Raw genomic sequence first — 19,884 nt, 5'->3', positions numbered from 1 at the left:
AACGAACAACCGAACTTGAACGGTGGGGGAGGGGAGCCGGGGTGATTGATGTCACTTCCCACCAATCAAAGCACGGGAGAGTGAGGCAGCCTGCCGATGACGACACTGACAACGAATCAGCGCCGAGGGGCGGAGCTAGAAGCAGCAGGTTCGGGGGAGCGGCCGCGTTCGCCGCGTACCTGAAGCGACCGCCCTCTGGTCCGTCCGCCTCTTCCCGTCGCTTTGGTCGCTGCTTGCTTCCTTGCGCTATGGTTCCGCGGAATTTCCTCCGGCTTCTTTATGTTGTGACGCCCTCCACTGGAAATGTATGCAATGCATTAAATTTCCCTGAATGTGGTTATCAAAACGCTGAGGAGACGATTGAAGTAATTGAGTTAGGTTGTGGCTTCAAGCCCCACACCAGGATCTGAGCACATCATCTGGGCTGACACTTCAGTGCAGTACTGAGTTAAGTGCTGTACTGTCGGAGGTACCATGCATCAGATCAGATGTTAAATGCACTGTCTGCCCTCTCAAGTGAATTTGAAAGATCCCCCAAAATAAAGACTTGTTTTTATATAGTGCCTTTCACAACCTCAGGACGTCCCAAAGCACTTTACAGCCAATTAAGTACTTTTGAAGTGTTGTTAATGTAGAAAAATTCGGCAGCCAATCTGCCCACAGCAAAACCCCACAAACAGTAATGAAATAAATTACCAGATTGTTTTTAGGTGTTGATTGAAGGATAAATGTTGGCCAGGAAAACTCCCTTACTCTTCAAATAGTGCTGTGGGATCTTTTATATCCACCACGAGAGGACAGATAGGGCCTCAGTTTAACATCTCATCCGAAAAACCACTACAGACACTGCAGCACTCCTTCAGTATTGCACATAAACTTAGAGTATGTGCTCAAATTACTGGAGTGGGACTTGAACACACTAACCTTCGAACTCAGAGGCAAGAGTGCTACCACTAAGCTATAGCTGACATCATAGTACAGTATTATTTGAAGAAGAGCAGGGTGGGCTAGGGGGCGGAGGTGGTGGTCTCCTTGTGCCCTGTCTCACATTTATCACTCAGACAATACAGCTAAAACTGGTTGGTCATTCATCTCATTGCTGTTTCTGGGACCTAGGCTACAGTGTTTGCCTGCAAAACAACAGCAACTACACTTCAAAAGTAATTAACTGGTTGTAAAGTGCTTTGGGACATCCTGAGGACATGAACATAGGAACAGGAGTAGGCCATTTAGCCCCTTGAACCTGTTCCACCATTCAATGAGCTCATGGCTGATCTGTGACCTAACTCCATATACCCGTCTTTGCCCCATATCCCTTAATATCTTTGGTTAACAGAAATCTATCAATCTCAGATTTAAAATTAACAATTGACCCAGCATCAACTGCTGTTTGCGGAAGAGAGTTCCAAACTTCTACCACACTTTGCGTGTAGTAGTGTTTCCTAACGTCACTCCTGAAGGATGTTATATAAATGTAAATTAATTCTATTGGTACATTTTAAAACTTTTATTAAAAAGAAATATGTTCATTCAGAAAAATGTAATTTAAGATAGCCCAAATACAGATGTGATTCTGAATTATTATGTTTTGATTTATAACAATTTTTCAAACAAAAACTGTGTAGTTTCAATTAATTAGTTATTTCCCCCTTTATTTTATATATGATAGCAAAATACTGCAGATGTTGGAAATCCGAAATAACAACAGAAAATGCTGGAAAAACTCAGCAGGTCAGGCAACAACTCTCCACGGATGTTGCCTGACCTGCTGAGTTTTTCCAGCATTTTCTGTTTTTATTTTATATATTGTTGCCCTATTGGAGTTAGCAGTAGAAATAACCATTTATAGCAGCTTTGCTTTTTACTGAATATAATTGCAATTGTTCATTTATGCTACAAAAATGGATAGTACACTTTTTTTGCCTGGTCAAGTAATAATGAACATGTTTGTAAAGTAATGATAGGGAGAACTTAGTGCCCCAACAATTTTCAAAATGCAGATATTCCTTAAATTATTTTTTTCATTCCAGGTGTCACTCTTTGCAATGTCAGAATATAAGGAGAGAAAAAGGCCACTCATTCAACTTACCCACCTCAATCTATCACTCAAATCTTGTTTCCAGGGCCAGTCTTGCCATGTTTCATCCTTCTGTTCCAATTTGTCTACTTACAACATGTATCCCCTTACTCACTGCTGAATCATGAATTGACCCAATCCTTTTAAATATTTCAACCAACTGTGAAGAAGCTATTTCTTAAATTAAATTTAGTTTGTGTTCTTTGGCTTATACTTATGCCTTCTTATTTGACACAAACATCTTCATGAATTTAATCCCTTCATTGTTTTAAAATATTGGGTTATATCCCACTTTATAACTTCTCATTTTTTTCAAGTAAGGACAGATTTAACTTTCTTGGCTCCCTATACTACAAGGAAATTTAAAATCCGAGGAGGCTCAGAAACCATTTACATCTATCTAGGCTCACACATGAAGAATGAAGAGACACTTGGGAGAGGTAGCGCGGGGCTATTGGGGTCATATATAAGAATCTCAGCCTTCAAGAGAAAAATAAGGAAAATAAATCAATCATATTGATTTTTGCGAAGATTAAACGTGATTCCAGACATTCTTTATTTTGGCAGTTCTTCCCTACAGCCAGTACTGAAGAGGTTAATACAGGGTGGGAGTGGCTTGACTGCATTCCCTTGAATTCAATGTGGCTGCGAAACTCAATGGATGTTTTATTCCGCATTAAAGAACGAAGACGGTGATCGATAGAAGTGGAACACAGCACCTTGTGTTTGAAGATGTGCAGACTAGGTAAGGGTTCCTTTTTGTGCATTAGTGAGCGTAAAATAAAAAGAGATTTTAAGGAAGTGAATGAACCAAGTGTCAGAAAGTTTTCCAAACCAGCAGGACAAGGGGGGGGTACAACAAAGCAAATGTTCAGTCTGAGCAGCTAAATTCAAACCAATGCGCAGACTGTATTGGCTCCAAAAGGCGGAAGTGAATCGGAACTTGGTTTAATTTGACATTTTCCCTTGTACTCTGTTCAAATGTGCAGTTAAATTTAGCATCAATCTCCGACCGAAACGTGCTGCAAACTGATCCATGAGGACACTTTTGTGCTATTATACTCATTCTTTAAGTCTAATTTGGCACTAACCCTGAGTGTAGGGATGATGATAACACTCAGGAGTTTCAAATTTAACTAAAGATTTATTAAGTAATGCTACATCTGGCAAGCACCCTGTGTCTCTTTTTTTTCTGTTTGCAACTAAAATGATTTTTTGAGGCTACATTTGGATCATGCCCACAGTGGATACTGCCTTTAAGTACATTGAGTGACATGATGTGGAGATGCTGGTGTTGGACTGGGGTGGACAAATGTGAGAAGTCGCACAACACCAGGTTATAGTCCAACAGCTTTATTTGAAATCACAAGCTTTCGGAGCGCTGCTCCTTCGTCAGCTTCTGATTTCAAATAAAGCTGTTGGACTATAACCTGGTGTTGTGCGACTTCTCACATTGAGTGACATGGCAGTGCCTTCTAAGGGATGGAATGCAATATCAGGTTATGACACCTCATCCAGTAGCCATTTTGAACCCAATAGAGTGAGGTGGATGCAACGATGATGCTCACTGTAGATGAGATCCATAAATGGTAAGCTTTTTACGCAGCAGAAAAGAAGGTAAATGTGTGGGTAATTTGCCAAAACCACGAACATCACAGGCAAGTAGCCTTTATTTGAATTTAAAACTCCAGCCTCCCCGGACCATATATCCCTTTGATGATTTGTGACTGCTTTACCATCGTGTGCTCCAAGCCATATACTTGCTCTTGTTTTAGAAACTAATACATCTTTTTTCAGATTTGCATCTTTACTTAAAGTGCCTTTTGCAATTAACAACCAAATCAGTTTAATGCAAACAGCTACTTCTGCCTCAGTGTTTTACGTAGGTTTATTTTGCATTATGTGGAATGGATTATGGAAGAACAAAAATCAATTAGTTGGTGGACTGGAATCTCATATTGATTTATACTTTGTAATCATTGCTATTATGGGAAAGAGTCTGAGCACAAAGCAAACCGCCTTCTGCAGGGTCACTTCCAACAAGTGCTTAAGGTTTGTAGTTGTCAGTAGGGCATAATAACTAGGTAGATGGGAAATTTCTTTACAAAGCCTCAAAAAAAGATTGAATTTTCTATCCAGAACTTTTAAATGAGTATGTAATAACATGTTTTAAAGAAAATGGTTACATGAGGGTCTAAAGTATGTAAGTATTTCATACACTGACACAGGATTTAGCATGTTTATGTGAAAGGGAAGAATGAGAGATATTCTATTATTCCTACTTCTGCTAATAACTATTTCATCCTTGCAGATGTTAAGCCCCGATTTCATCTTGAATACAATTATAGTGGCATTTCTGTTTAGGTATTGAATGGGTTCCTAAAGACTCTCCTTGCTATTTTTAGTAGTTTTCTCCAAAAACAAATTGCCCGACATGTGTAGTACAAATACAGTATCTCTTGTTCACCAGAAAAAATATATAGCATTAGAAGACCTAAAGCCAAGGGTGCCCTAGCTCCACTTAAATAACATACATTGACATAAGAAAATGATGGACAGGAAAAGATGTACTGGTGAAGACTTGTGCTCCAGAACTAGCCGCGCCTCTAGCCAAGCTGTTCCAGTATAACTACAACAATGGCATCTATCCGACAATGTGGAAAACTGCCCAGGTGTGTCCTGTCCACAAAAAGCAGGACAAATCCAATCTGCCAATTACCGCCCCATCAGTCTACTCTCAATCATCAGCAAAGTGATGGAAGGTGTCATCGACAGTGCTATCAAGCGGCACTTACTCACCAATAACCTGCTAACTGATGCTCAGTTTGGGTTCCGCCAAGACCACTCGGCTGCTGACCTCATTACAGCCTTGGTCCAAACATGGACAAAGGAGCTGAATTTCAGAGGTGAGGTGAGAGTGACTGCCCTTGACATCAAGGCAGCATTTGACTGAGTGTGGCATGAAGGAGCGCTAGTAAAACTGAAGTCAATGGGAATCGGGGCGAAAACTCTCCACTGGCTGGAGTCATACCTAGCACAAAGGAAGATGGTTGTGGTGATTGAAGGTCAATCATCACAGCCCCAGGACATCACTGCAGGAGTTCCTCAGGGCAGTGCCCTAGGCCCAACCATCTTCAGCTGCTTCATCAATGACCTTCCCTCCAACATAAAGTCAGAAATGGGGATATTCGCTGATGACTGCACAGTGTTCAGTGCCATTCACAACTCCTCAGATAATGAAGCAGTCCATGCCCGCATGCAACAAGCGAGAGTCTAAACACCGCACCTTGACATTCAATGGCATTACCATCGCTGAATCCCCCACCATCAACATCTTGAGGGTCACCATTGACCTGAAACTTAACTGGACCAATCACATAAATACTGTGGCAACAAGAGCAGGTCAGAGGCTAGGTATTCTGCGGCGAGTGTCTCACCTCCTGACTCCCCAAAGCCTTTCTACCATCTACAAGGCACAAGTAAGGAGTGTGATGGAATAATCTCCACTTGCCTGGATGAGTGCAGCTCCAACAACACTCAAGAAGCTCAACACCATCCAGGACAAAGCAGCCCGCTTGATTTGTACCCCCTCTATCACCTTAAACATTCACTCACTCCACCACCGGCGTAACGTGGCTGCAGTATGTATCATTTATAAGATGCACTGCAGCAACTCGCCAAGGCTTCTTCGGCAGCACCTCCCAAACCCGCAACCTCTTCCACCTAGAAGGATAAGGGCAGCAGACGCATGGGAACACCGCCACCTCCAAGTTTCCCTCCAAGTCACACATCATCTTGACTTGGAAGTATATTGCTGATCCTTCATCGTCGCTGAATCAAAATCCTGGAACTCCCTCCCTAACAGCACTGTGGGAGCACCTTCACCACACGGACTGCAGCGGTTCAAGAAGGCGGCTCACCACCACCTTCTCAAGGGCAATTAGGGATGGGCAATAAATGCTGGCCTTGCCAGCGATGCCCACATCCCATAAAAATGAATTTAAAAAAAGGTCCATCCAGCCTGTCCCATACAGTTGTGATACCTTATGTATCACATACACTCCCTACCTACCCAGAGCCATGTAATCTCCTGACAAACAGGGGTCTATCTCAGGTCTCCTGTTCAAGGTCTTCCACCTTATTCTTCAGGGCTTTTCGATTACTTTAGTCCTGTCACAGCTCAATTTCATGGTCCACTCATTACATTCGTGACATTATCTATTGTCCTGTGGCATATTGTCACCTTTTGACCTTTTAGAGTTGACGTTTGTTCAACCAAACAAAATTGTTTAAAGCAAACATTATGATTTGTTCAAAGGTTTATTTGTTATTGAGATATTTTCTAAGTGATAGAACTCAGACACTGTCACAATGTCAATAATTAGTGAATACATAATGGATAGCCGGAAAAAGAATTCCTACCTGAGGATTAAATAATTATTAACAGAGATAGAAATAATAGAATATTCCTAATTCTCCTCTTTCACGCTTTACACAAACACATTAAATCCTTTATTAGTATAAGACTTCTTGCCTCTAAAGCCGTATGCCATAAGGTTTAGTCCCCATGGTCGTTTTCTGGCTTACCTGGGAAATAAAGCCAGGCTGCAGTTGGGCTATCGGCTGCTTAGCCTGACTATGCTTAAAATGAATAGGTATGAGCTTTTAATACATTTTGAAAATGCAGCTATCTTTATTTTTGGCATTAGAATTATATTAGTAATGATTCCATCTCCAGCTAAACTGAATGAAGGAAGACAGATCTTTTATTATTTGTGATAGGCTAGTTTGAGAAAGGAGAGGCTCTACTGTACTGTGTCAGGCTGGACTACAGTATCAAAGTACCTCTGAGTGAATTTCTTAGTGTTCTCTAAGGACAGAATTGGTATCAAGGGGATCATTGCAGAAGGATCTTTCACCTTTCTTGATTAGTTACCATTTCATCTACATTTTTAAAGATATTTTGCTTTCATTGTTGTGCATCGTCCTCCAGTCTGGGCATTCAAACAGAGGGTATGAGGACATTTGGCCTCAGTGTTTAGTAATGGAAGAGTACCATTGGCTGGCAGAGGTTTAACTGAAGCAAGATAAGGCCTATATTTTCTCCCTTTGTCTTAATTCCAGTTGGGACTTCATGGGCTGGATTTTGTGAATGGAGGCGAGTTGGAGGCGGGACTGTTGCTTGTCATGTCAATGTCCCGCCTCCATCCTCACCTGGGTTTTCCCCTGATTGAGCTTGTTAAGCCCGCCCTGTGGGCTCAGCAGGCCAATTAGGGAAGAAGTCACTGACAGATCACGTCAACGTCAGATGTCTTGAAAGAAGAAATGACAGCGTTTGACAGCTCTGTGAAGCTGTCAAACACTGACATTCTCTTTAGTTTGATGAGTCGTTGTGGTGAGGACTCATCAAACATTGCAAATTTGTAAATTTCAGATGTCTGATGGATCGGAGTGTCCATCAGCCATTACCTGAAATTGACAAGGAGGATGTCCGCTCTCCCCATCCAGCGCGGCTAAAGGCTATGGAAGAAAAACAAGGTAAGTGAACACTTTTTTAAACTTATCACTCAGCTTGCATACTTACCACTCCACACTTGCACCCATCACTCACCTCTACACCTTACTTCCAGGTGTCTCCGACCACTGCAGACCTCCTCCATGTCTCCTCCAACCCGGCAGGGTTCTCCAAGGTCGGGAAGCCTTCACCTGTGAAGGTAAAATGGCACTAATCCTTTTTTCTGCCTGCTAACTACCTGTTAACAGGCAGTTAAAAGGATTAAATGCCTTTCCCGCCTCCAGGAGACGGGACCCGAAGCTGCACATCTTCCCGCCTCCTGGCAAATGGACACGGGGGCGGGTTTGCCATCTGCCCCCAATTTCTCCGAATTTACCGGCTGTCCCGCCTCCATGCCCGCCTCCTCGGGGCTTGGAAAATCCAGCCCCATGTAGTTGTTTGACAGAAAATTGGCAATACTCATCCAACAAAGGTAAGCAGTGAGTGGGCGCTTAAGATGGTATGAAAAACCAACAACCGAATACCTCACTGTGATGATAGCTGATCCACTGCTATATCAGTGTCCAGGGAACGTATATTTACAACTACTCGAAGCATGGACTTTATTCAAAGGTACCGAAAACTGGGGTTACTTTTGCAAACAAATTTCCTTCGTTGATCTATTATTGTGTTTGTGTTAAGATTTTCAGTATATTTCATTCAATGGCTCAACAAGTCTGGCCGAAGCTAGTTCAGAAGGTTGTGCTATCAAATCCCAACCCTCTATAATGTTAGACTTGCTTATATTGATGGGATGAGTTTAACCAGTTCTGACCCCCAGTACTAAATGAAGCCTTATGAAGCATAACACTATCTTGGGGGACAGAAGATAGTGTTATTATGCTGCATAAGTGTTATGCGAAAAAGTGATGGCAATCAACCTGTCTTGCAGAGGTCAGACTTGAAGTATACCATCCTGCTGTCCTAGATGAAAGATGAAGCGCGGCTCTCGGAGGCAAGAAGCCTGACTACACTGATGATGAACAGACTTGCATTAATATAGAGTCTTTCAAGACATCCAAAGCGCTTCGCAACCAATGAAGTACTCTTGAAGTGTTGTCACTGTTGTAGGAAACGCAGCAGCCAATTTGTGTACAGCAACGAAATAAATGACCAGTTCAACCAGTTTAGGTGTTAGTTGAGGGATAAATGTTGGCCAGGAAAAGAAAATCGGGCCAGGTGTAAAACAGGCGGCTGATTCGCTATTGCCTGTTTTTTGCCCGGCAATAAAAGTTAAAATGACCCCCAATGTCTTCGGCAGAGGAGGAAAGAGTTAAAAAGTGTCATGGAGAAGAATTGCCATTACCAGCCTTAACCTAGGCCAAATTATTGCATTAGTCAGCCAAATCACCTTCTTAATCTTGGAGACTAGCGCTTATATCAGATGGATTTGATGAAGAGGAATTTATTGTAGAAAAACATCAATGGCAGCAGCCTGAGCTTGCCTGGTGTGCAGTTGTTTCATTCCATCACCCTTGCATCTCCTTTTCATGTTGTGACAAGCACAAACATGTTTTCAATGTTCCACATTTAAAGAGACGATGACACTGCCCTGTAATAGTAAAAAAAAAGCTTTAGGATGGGTCTCTTCCCATCTGCATTGCCACTGTCTTGCTTTGAAAAATAAATATTGTTTCATTAAATGTTTCCTTTCATTTTGACTTCAGAAAGTAGTTGCTTTTGTGGTGCCTTTGATTTCCTCCGTATGTCTTAAAGCGTTTCACAGCCAATAAATTACTTTTGAAGCACATTCACTGTTGCTTTGTAGGCAACTGAAGCAACCAATTTTCACACAGCAAAGTTCCACAATCAAGAGAAATGAGCAGTTGCGGGATGAGTGTTGGCCAGGATATCAGGGAACTCTGAGCTATTCTTCGAAAATGTCTACCTAAAAAGGCAGACAGTATCGCAGGTTAATGTTTTGTCTGAAAGACTGTATCTCTAATCATGCAGCGCTCCCTCACTACTGTACTGAAAAGTCAACCAAATTATGTGCTCAATTATGTGGTATTGGAACTTGAATCTACAACTTTCTGAGAGGTGAGTGTTGCCACAGTAGTAACAACAACAAGGGCAGACGTCGATGACGAAGTCCAACACCGCCTTCAGTGTGCCAGTGCAGCCTTCGGTCGCCTGAAGAAGAGAGTGTTTGAAGACCAGGACCTCAAACCCGGCACTAAGCTCATGGTCTACAGAGCAGCAGTGGTACCCGCCCTGCTGTATGCTTCAGAGATATGGACCATGTACAGCAGGCACCTCAAAGCACTGGAGAGGTACCACCAACGCTGCCTCCGCAAGATCCTGCAAATCCATTGGCAGGATAGGCGCACCAACATCCGTGTTCTCACTCAGGCCAACATCCCCAGCATCGAAGCTTTGACCACGCTCGATCAGCTCCGATGGATGGGTCACATCGTCCGCATATCCGATACGCGACTCCCAAAACAAGCGCTCTACTCGGAGCTCCGGCATGGCAAGAGAGCCCCAGGTGGGCAGAGGAAACGCTTCAAGGACACCCTCAAAGCCTCCTTGGAAAAGTGTAACATCGCCATCGACACCTGGGAATCCCTGGCCCAAGACCGCACAAAGTGGAGGAGAAGCATCCGGGAAGGCGCTGAACACCTCAAGTCTCTTCACCGGGAGCAAGCGGAAGCCAAGTGCAAGGAGCGCACGTCAACCCAAGCACCCCGCCCACCCGCCCCTTCAACCACCGTCTGCCCCACCTGTGACAGAGACTGTAGGTCCCGCATTGGACTCATCAGTCACCTGAGAACTCATTTTTAATGTGGAAGCAAGTCATCCTTGGTTCCGAGGGACTGCCTAAGAAGAAGAACAACAACAACAACTTGCATTTATATAGTACCTTTAATGCAGCAAAATGTCCCAAGGCACTTCACAGGAGCGTAATGAGACAAAAAATTTCCCCACGCCAAAGAAGGAAACATTAGGACAGGTGACCCAAAGCTTGGTCAAAGAGGTAAGTTTTAAGAAACATCTTGAGGAGAAGGAGGTGCAGAAGTGGAGCAGTTTAGGGGAGGGAATTTCAGAGATAAGGGCCTAGATGGCTGATGGCGCGGCCGCCAATAGTGATGTGAACTTAAATGAGAGATGCATAAGAGGCCTGAATTGGAGGAACACCGAGTTCCCAGAGGGTTGTAGGGCTGGAGGAGGTTGCAGATGTAGGGAGGGGTGAGGCCATGAGAGGATTTCAACATGAGGATGAGAATTTTAAAATCAAGGCATTGGTGACTCAGGAGCCAATGTAGGTCAGCAAGCACAGGGGTGATGGGTGAATGGGACTTGATGCAAGTTAGTATACAAGCAGCAGAGTTTTGTTTGAACTTAAGTTTATGGAGGATGGAAGAAGGGAGGCCGGCCAGGAGAACAGTTGAGTCTGCGGATGCTGGAAATCTGAAATAAAAACAGAAACGCTGGAAATACTCAGCAGGCCAGGCAGCATCTGTAGCGAGAGAAACAGAGTTAACGTTTCAGGTCGATGACCCTTCATCAGAACTAATTTCTCTCCTGATATCTCTAATGTGTCTGTCACCATACTTTATGAGGTTGTTCTTACTGATTCAGAGTTTGCAAAACAAAGAAGAACATTACATTAAGTTATATAGAATGTACTCAACCTCATTTTTTAGTTTGTCAGAAAACAAAATCACTAAGTTCTGATAGCTCACATTGGTGACTTCATTTCCTCTTAACCATTGAGATCCACTGTATATTTAGTCTATTGACTGATTTGATAATTTTTTTATTGACCAAGACAATATAAGATTGTATTCTCTGGAGATTTACCACGACAGAAGACTGCTTCTTACCAAGTAATATACAGTTACTGTATTGTGATGTGGAGGTTGATGAGTTCAATGTGGAGATAGGCTGGCTGGCGTGCATATCATGAGTGAAAGAAATAGTGGGCAAAGTAGTGACAAAGATTAAATAACTGCAACTAGGAGAAAAAGTTTGACATGAGCGAGGAGCTGCTGTCATTGGGTTTGTACATAGCTACACCACTTGGTAAATCACATGATTTCAGGAGTTTTAAAAAGCTGTTAGTTTCCTCAAGCACTGCAAATAAACCATGTGTGTCCGTAAGAGAGCATCACGTGCATTTTACAAAATTAGGTAAATAACCCCCTGGACGTGTACGGTTGCTCATGCATGCATTCGTTCCTTCTCCAAGGAGAGAAAGTACAGCATCAAGAATGTGGTGCAGACATGAGATTGGGAGAAAGAAACCAAAGCAATAAACATCATGGTTGACTTGCAGTAATGGACTCTGCACTATGACAGGGAATTGAAGTCAAGTAGCTGAAATGAATGAAAGACTGCAGGCAAGCATTACTGTTTACATTTTCAAGCAATAAAGACTCATTTTTCAGGGTTTTAAAATGTCATAATGAACAAAAATGCACAGACCTACCAATAACTGACCTTTTCTTCAGCAAGCACTCCCTTCCCATTGAGACCTAAATTGCAAGTCCATCATACAGGGAAAGGTCTTCCAAATGCAACACTGCTTTACTAAACACCTACTGAATAAAAAACACACGGGAGAATATACATCATCATTTTAAGAGTTAATACCAAGGACACAGTGGTTCTCTGCACATGTGCTAAGGCTCTATTCATGGTAAACATGTATAAACATGTGATATTCTTTTATCTTTTGGCTCCTGATTGGCTTGGAATTCTATAAGGGTAGGAGTATTGTGAAAGTTAATAGTTTTAATATTTTACAAGTTGCTTTGATGACCTAAAATATATTACAAGCTTCATCACAGTGAATAATAACGACTCCTTCAAGCAGATTCCTATTTAGAATAAAATATTAGATTTGTGGGACAAAATGGAAATTTAAAGCTGCTTTCAAATGCAACTTATAGTGCGCATGTTTAACATCTTCAAAGTGTGGAAAACAACAACAACTAACATTTATCGCCTTTAATGTAATAGAATGTCCCAAGGCGCTTCACAGGAGTGTTAGAAACAAATAAAAATTGACACTGAGCCATATAAAGAGATGTTAGGGCAGCTGACCAAAAGCTTGGTCGAAGAGGTAGGTTTTAAGGAGCGTCTTAAAGGAAGAAAGGGAGGTTGCGAGGCAAAGAGATCTAAGGAGGGAGTTCCACAACTTAGAACCCAGGAAAATGCCAGCTGGGCTTAATTTAGTGAGACCTACAGTCTAATAATTGACTTACTGTATTTTCTTTTTAAGTCATCATGCACTTATCCATGAGGTTTTAAACTGGGGTCAACAAGGAGATACAATGTTCGACAAGGACATTGTTTTTCTGTTTATGAGATTTCTGTATTTTCCAGTATTTGTTGGCTTATTAGCAAGTTATTTCTGTTGCTGCATGCCAATATAAAAACTTTTTCTGCCATAATAGTAATTTTTCCTTTGGGAACCTAACACTGCATAGCTCGCCCATTATATTTGGATTTAATATGAACATTTCAGATCTGCGGTAATCACCATGAGGCTGCCTTGCCAATGGTAACAACACTATAATAATAATAATAATCAACTTTATTGTCATTGTTAGTGCACAAGTGCAGTACAACGAAATGTAGGCTTGCGGCTCCCGAGAGTGTACATTTAGATTAAGACATTTAACATTCAACATTCATTTGGCTTGTAATACATAAACATAAACATAATAAAGTGCATTGGCAGATGTGCAGGCTTTAGAGTTTATTTGTAGAGTTCAGTACGATGCCACGCAAAGGACAGTTCTAACACAAAGTACTTTCCCAGATGATTCTACAGGAAACTCTTTATTATCCGGCAGCAACGGGACCAGCGTGGTGCCGGTTTATCAAAAAGTCCGGATTACAGAGAGGTATAGTTTAAAAGGTACGAGAGCTCTGTACACAACAACAAATCCAGGCTTCCCTGTTGCTTAGCAACATATGCAGGGACTCCGGCCACAGACCAAGCGTCCCTGTTGCTTAGCAACAAGTGCACGAACCCCAGTTACACAGCCACAGATCCAGGAACTGCCACTAATATGAAGTAAAACTTACCTGAACCTACTCCTGAATTTTGCCGGTTAACAGAGGTTTCCGGTTATTTAGGTGCCGGTTAAAAGAGAGTTTCCTATCACAGAATGTAGGATATTCAGCATTTTCATAGAAAAATAAACTGTCATCTTTGGGAGTAATTTTGACTTTGTGCAATAGTGTAAATCGGGCGATAGCAAATCGGCAGCCCATTTTACATCTCTCCTGATTTTATAAATTGGGAGGGGTGTACAGCGGGCTGCCGCTTCACTATTGTCCGTTTTACACTATCGCACAAAGTTAAAATGACCTCCTCTCTGGTTTAAATGGTACTACTCAACTGATAGCTTAGTGAGACCTCCCACCCTTCCTTCCACTCCCATCCTGTTCAAGGCAGGATGCCAGTGACCTGGCATTTTATTCAATAAAAGTTAGCGGTTATTGCCGGTATTTTAATTGGACTCTGAGGTTTGTGTTTATTGCTGCATAGGTTTAACAAGATAGTGAGGTCATACTGATAACCTTTTGTATTCTTTCTCTTTGCGAAGGAGAGTTAATGTTTAAAACCTTTTGGTGTATGTCAAACCCAAATGTCAATATGCTGATGTGATAGGAAGATTAGTTATTTTTTCCCCACAAGCCTACACTGGAAGCCACTTATTAGAGATCTATCAGTGGCAGGCAACCACCCTCATAAATCGTTATGCCTCAGGAGGAAGGACAGCCATACATTGCATACTGTTTGAATCCCAATGTCATGCAAGCAGTGCAGTGACATTTTTGTGACACAGCGATGCATTTTGATGTGAATGTCTCAGTGCTTAACAAGTAAAAAACATTGCTAAGCACTTTTGGATACTGTTTGACTTTTAGACAATGTGTTAAGTGGTTTCTACTTGGTTTGAAACCAATTTGCATAGGGCTAATACCTTTAAAGTAATGCCAGATAGTGATGAGTATCCTTTCCAGCATGTGTAAAAACAAGCTGCAATATCAAATTTAAAGTGACCAACCACATCACACAAATTGACAATAAAAATATGTAGAATTTCTTATGATCTAGATTGTAACAAAACTCCTATTTATCATAGTTTACTAAATGCTTATGGATAAAGACTTAAAAAATGGTAAAGGTGGTCAGTGAGGTAATCAGCACTGTCACAGAAAATGCATCAGGCACTGATTAGCATTATTGATAAAGCTTGCATTATATTTTGACAAGGAATAAGATAAGACCAAATTAAGTTGGAAAAAAGGTAAAAGCAGCAACAGTAACAACTGACCCTTGTACAGCACCTTTAGCACAGGGAAGCATTTGGCAGTGGGGCCCAATGCAATGTACCATGAAGTGACAGGAAACTACCACGTTCCTACTCTGAGCCAATGAGAAGGAGGTGCAGAGTAGAGGCTAAGTGACTCTTTCCACCCCTGTGGGAGTTAATGAATGATAAAATGTAGCACCTTGCAATGGTCCACTCAGTGACATTGGTAGAGCCCACTTGCAACCCAAACCATGGTGTATAGTACAGGACAGAAACAAAGAAAGGTTGACAAGGTAACTGAGATCACAAATTAGCTTGTCGAGATGAATTTCCAACCATCTCAGCAAAGTCTTAAAGTGAGAATAATTATACACGTCTTTTAACTTGACCACTATTGAATGAAGTCTCCATAATGTGATAGGAACCAGTGAAAGCTGGCCTTATAAAACAGCAATGCTTCCTACTAGAATATATAACAACCAAGTTGGTGTGCAAACTTTAATTTTAATGAACCAACTATTTCCATTCATCCTGCCCTGTCAGCTTAATTGCTTTGCAGTGAAAACCCAAGCTTTCCAGTCAGACTGCTGTGGGTTCAAATGTCAGGGTTTTCTGTCACTTCAATCTGCCTGTTACCACGAAGGGGAGGCTTATACCTTCTTGACTTGCCTGCTGGGCGTGGATCCTCAGACAGCCAGGAAAAACTGACGTGTCTGAACAGACAAAAAAAAACACAGGCTGAGAAAAAGAAATGAATGGTGACTCATCATCAACCTGAAAGCAGACCAATTACATTAACACCAATGTTAGGAAGCAGATGCCCTTCTCCAAGGGGATCCAGTTGGTGTGCGTCACCCCAGCATGCCTGCTGCACTGTTTTGACTGCGGAAATGGAGAATGTACAGTGTTCCATTGAGGACATTTACAAATGGGAATATTGAAAAATCTAACCGGTTTACAAAAATAACTAGCTAACTGGAACACAATGATGGTTATCATTCACGGTACTTACCTGAGAATTACCTTCACGTTTAAACACTGGAAGGGTACAAAAAACTAGAAAGGAACTGCAGCCATAGACAGAAGAGAATGTAGCATAATGTACAATGCTTTTCATTTAGGCGTAGAAAAGATTGCTCTATCTTTATCAAATATAAATATTAAACAATAATACAAAAGCACAGTCCAGGGCCCTGTCAACCACGGTGGAGGGGAATCCTCAGTTGAGGAAAAAGGAAGCACTGGTGTGGAAGGTGGCATCATCACCGTGTCTGTCCCATTTCTCGCACTTCTGCTCTTACCTCTTCCCCTCCCTCCAAGAACCATGATAGGGTCCCCCTTGTCCTCACCTTCCACCCCACCAGCCTCCACATTCAATGGATCATTCTCCGTCATTTCTGCCACTTCCAGCGTGATGCCACCACCAAACACATCTTCTCCTCCCCTCCCCTTTCAGCATTCCGAAGGGACCGTTCCTTCTGTGACACCCTGGTTCGCTCTTCAATCACGCCCAACAACCCCTCTGTCCCACGGCACCTTCCTGTGCAAGCACAGGAGATGCAACACCTGCCCTTTTACCGCCTTCCTTCCCACCATTCAGGGCCCCAAGCACTCCTCACAGGTGAAACACTGATTTACTTATATTTCTTTCAATTTAGCATACTGTATTCACTGCTCACGATGTGGTCTCCTCTACTTTGGGGAGATCAAACGCAGATTGGGTGATCGCTTTGCAGAACACCTTCGTTCAGTGCAAGTGTGATCCTGAGCTTCCGGTCGCTTCTCATTTTAATTCTCCACCCCACTCCCACTCTGACCTCTCCGTCCTTGGCCTCCTATACTGTTCTAATGTAGCTCAACGGAAGCTCGAGGAACAGCACCTCATCTTTCGATTAGGCACTTTACAGTCTTCTGGACTCAACATTGAGTTTAACAATTTCAGATCAACTGTTCCCATTTTTTCAGACTGCAGCTGTTGGTAATGATTCTGCTGTTTGCCATTTACAGCTCCTCTCAACCCATCTTTTGTTTCTTTACTTGCCATCCCCTTTTTACCTTGCACCATCATCCCTTTTGTCATTTAATCTCTCCTGCCTTCTACCCTATCATAGACCTTCCCTTTTGTTCTTTTCTCCCCTCCCCCTTTCTCTGCCTCTGTACTTGCTTGAAACCTGTTACATCTCTAACTGTTTCCAATTCTGACGAAAGGTCATCGGCCTGAAACATTGGGCTGGATTTTCATTGAGGAGTCGGGACTACAACTTTTGGGTTTTAGTCCCGCCTCCATTGAGTTCTAGCCAACCCATGCGATTTTGACTTGATTGGCCTTGTTGAGCCCGCCCAGCGGCACCTGGCAACAGGTGACATCACAGATTGAAATTTCATCTGTCAAGACCTTTTTGACAGATGAAATATCAGCGTTTCACAGCCATTTGAAGCTGTCAAACATTGACAATCTGTACTCCAGGTTAATTCCTTCCTCTCAGGATGATTTAGAGATCTCCCCAGAACAGAAAGCAGAGGCTGCAGATTTTGACAGCTGGCGGCCATTCTGCTTTCTGTGCCGGTGAGATGAGGAACTCCCGAGACCTGAAGGAAGGAAGGCTGTAAAGGTTAGTAGAACTTCTTTAAACACTTTACACAGACCAAACACACTTACATAAGAACATAAGAACATAAGAAATGGGAGCAGGAGTAGGCCAATCGGCCCCTCGAGCCTGCTCCACCATTCAATAAGATCATGGCTGATCTGATCCTAACCGCCAATCCACTATCACAGAACCATCTCCTGAATCTAACAGAATTAGACACACGAAATAGGAGCAGGATCAGGCTACACGGCTCCTGGGCCCGCTCCGCTACCCACAGGGCCATGACCGATCCGAACCTAGACTCATGTCCAAATTCCTGCTCGCTCCCCGTAACCCTTAATTCCCTTTACTTCTAGGAAACTGTCTATTTCTGTTTTAAATTTATGTAATGATGTAGCTTCTACAGCTTTTTCAGGCAGCATATTCCATGGACCTACCACCCTCTGAGTGAAGTAGTTCCTCCTCATCTCAGTTTTGAAAGAGCAGCCCCTTATTCTAAGACTATGCCCCCTAGTTCTAGTTTCACCCATCATCGGGAACATCCTCCCCGCATCCACCCGATCCAACTCCTTCACAATCGTATATGTTTCAATAAGATCGCCTCTCATTCTTCTGAACTCCAATGAGTAGAGTCCCAATCTACTCAACCTCTCCTCATATGTCCATCCCCTCATCCCCGGGATTAACCGAGTGAACCTTCTTTGTACTGACTCGAGAGCAAGTATGTCTTTTCTTAAGTATGGACACCAAAACTGTATGCAGTATTCCAGGTGCGGTCTCACCAATACCTTGTACAACTGAAGCAATACCTCCCTATTTTTATATTCTATCCCCCTAGCAATGAAAGCCAACATTCCATTGGCCTTCTTAATCACTTGCTGCACCTGCATACTAACCTTTTGAGTTTCGTGCACCAGGACCCCCAGATCCCTTTGTACTTCAGTACTTTCCAGTTTCTTGCCATTAAGATAATAACTTGCTGATGCGCTATCAATTCTAATGAGAGGCTGAGCAGAGTTCAGAATGACAGGCTTTTATTAACTACTGAATTGCACTTCAGACAGATCAGGACTATGCCTCTAGTGGATGACCGAATGCCTGGAGCTGCCATGCGGCCGTCCTTATACTCGGTAGCCGAGGGCGGAGTCAGCTGAGGCATAGTCAGACATAACAGTTAAACAAGAGTGAACGACAACAACAACAACAACAAGTGAACACAGTGAACTACAGTGGTTTACCACACTTGCTCTATGATTTTTCCTGCCAAAGTACATAACCTCACACTTTCCAGTATTGTATTCCATCTGCCAAATCTCTGCCCACTTACTTAGCCTGTCTATGTCCCCTTGCAGGTTTTTTATGTCCTCCTCACTCACTACTTTCCCTTCCATCTTAGTATCATCTGCAAACTTTGATATGTTACACTCGGTCCCCTCCTCCAAATCGTTAATATAGATTGTAAAGAGTTGGGGACCCAGCACTGACCCCTGTGGAACACCACTAGTTACTGATTGCCAGTCTGAGAATGAACCATTTATCCCAACTCTCTGCCTTCTGTTAGATAGCCAATCCTCTATCCATGCCAGAATATTACCCCCAATCCCGTGATTTTTTATCTTAAGCAATAATCTTTTGTGTGGCACCTTGTCAAATGCCTTTTGGAAGTCTAAATACACTACGTCCACTGGTTCCCCTTTATCCACCCTATGTTACTTCCTCAAAGAACTCCAGCAAATTTGTCAAACATGACTTCCCCTTCATAAAACCATGCTGACTTTGTCCTATTAAATTATGATTATCCAAATGTCCTGTTACTGTCTCCTTAATAATGGACTCCAAAATTTTACCTACCACAGATGTTAGGCTAACCGGTCTATAGTTTCCAGCCTTCTGTCTACTGCCCTTTTTAAATAAGGGTGTTACATTAGCAGTTTTCCAGTCTGCCGGGACCATTGCCGAGTCCAGGGAGTTTTGGAAAATTATTACCAATGCATCCACAATCCCTACCGCCACTTCCCTCAAGACCCTAGGATGTAAGCCATCAGGTCCAGGTGATTTATCCGCCTTGAGTCCCATTATTTTACCGAGTACCACTTCCTTAGTGATTTTGATCGTGTTTAGCTCCTCCCTCCCTTTAGCCCCCTGTTTGTCCAGTGTTGGGATATTCTTAGTGTGTTCTACTGTAAAGACTGATATAAAATATTCATTCAGTGTTTTTGCCATCTCCATATTTCCCACCATTAATTTCCCGGTCTCATCCTCTAAGGGACCAACATTTACTTTAGCCACCCTTTTTCTTTTTATATAACTATAAAAACTCTTACTATCTGTTTTTATATTTTTTGCCAATTTACTTTCATAATCTATCTTCCCTTTCTTAATCAA

The 19,884-nt window shown here is 42.5% G+C and overlaps 1 protein-coding gene across 18 annotated transcripts in view; it reads left to right on the top strand.

Moving 5' to 3' along the window:
• The first annotated feature begins 2,693 nt into the window (after positions 1-2,693).
• The window catches only part of LOC147103203 (keratinocyte-associated protein 3-like), a 213,278-nt gene continuing 196,087 nt past the window's right edge, over positions 2,694-19,884 (top strand). For 5 of the 18 annotated variants that reach the window (XM_085962617.1, XM_085962616.1, XM_085962608.1 and 2 more), the window contains exon 1: positions 3,525-3,666. In XM_085962617.1, the coding sequence (XP_085818743.1) occupies positions 3,651-3,666 (16 nt within the window). In that variant the 5' untranslated portion in view covers positions 3,525-3,650. Of the gene's footprint in view, positions 2,823-3,515; positions 3,667-19,884 lie in introns of those variants that run through there. The other 13 variants (XM_085962618.1, XM_085962606.1, XM_085962620.1 and 10 more) reach the window with 10 other exon arrangements.

Source organism: Somniosus microcephalus, chromosome 20 (genome assembly GCF_052327205.1).
Source record: "Somniosus microcephalus isolate GS21.2 chromosome 20, FLI_Smic_1.0, whole genome shotgun sequence".
Taxonomy (NCBI): Eukaryota; Metazoa; Chordata; class Chondrichthyes; order Squaliformes; family Somniosidae; genus Somniosus; species Somniosus microcephalus.
The sequence above is the reverse complement of the archived record's forward strand: the minus strand, read 5'-3'. Positions and strand labels throughout refer to the sequence as shown.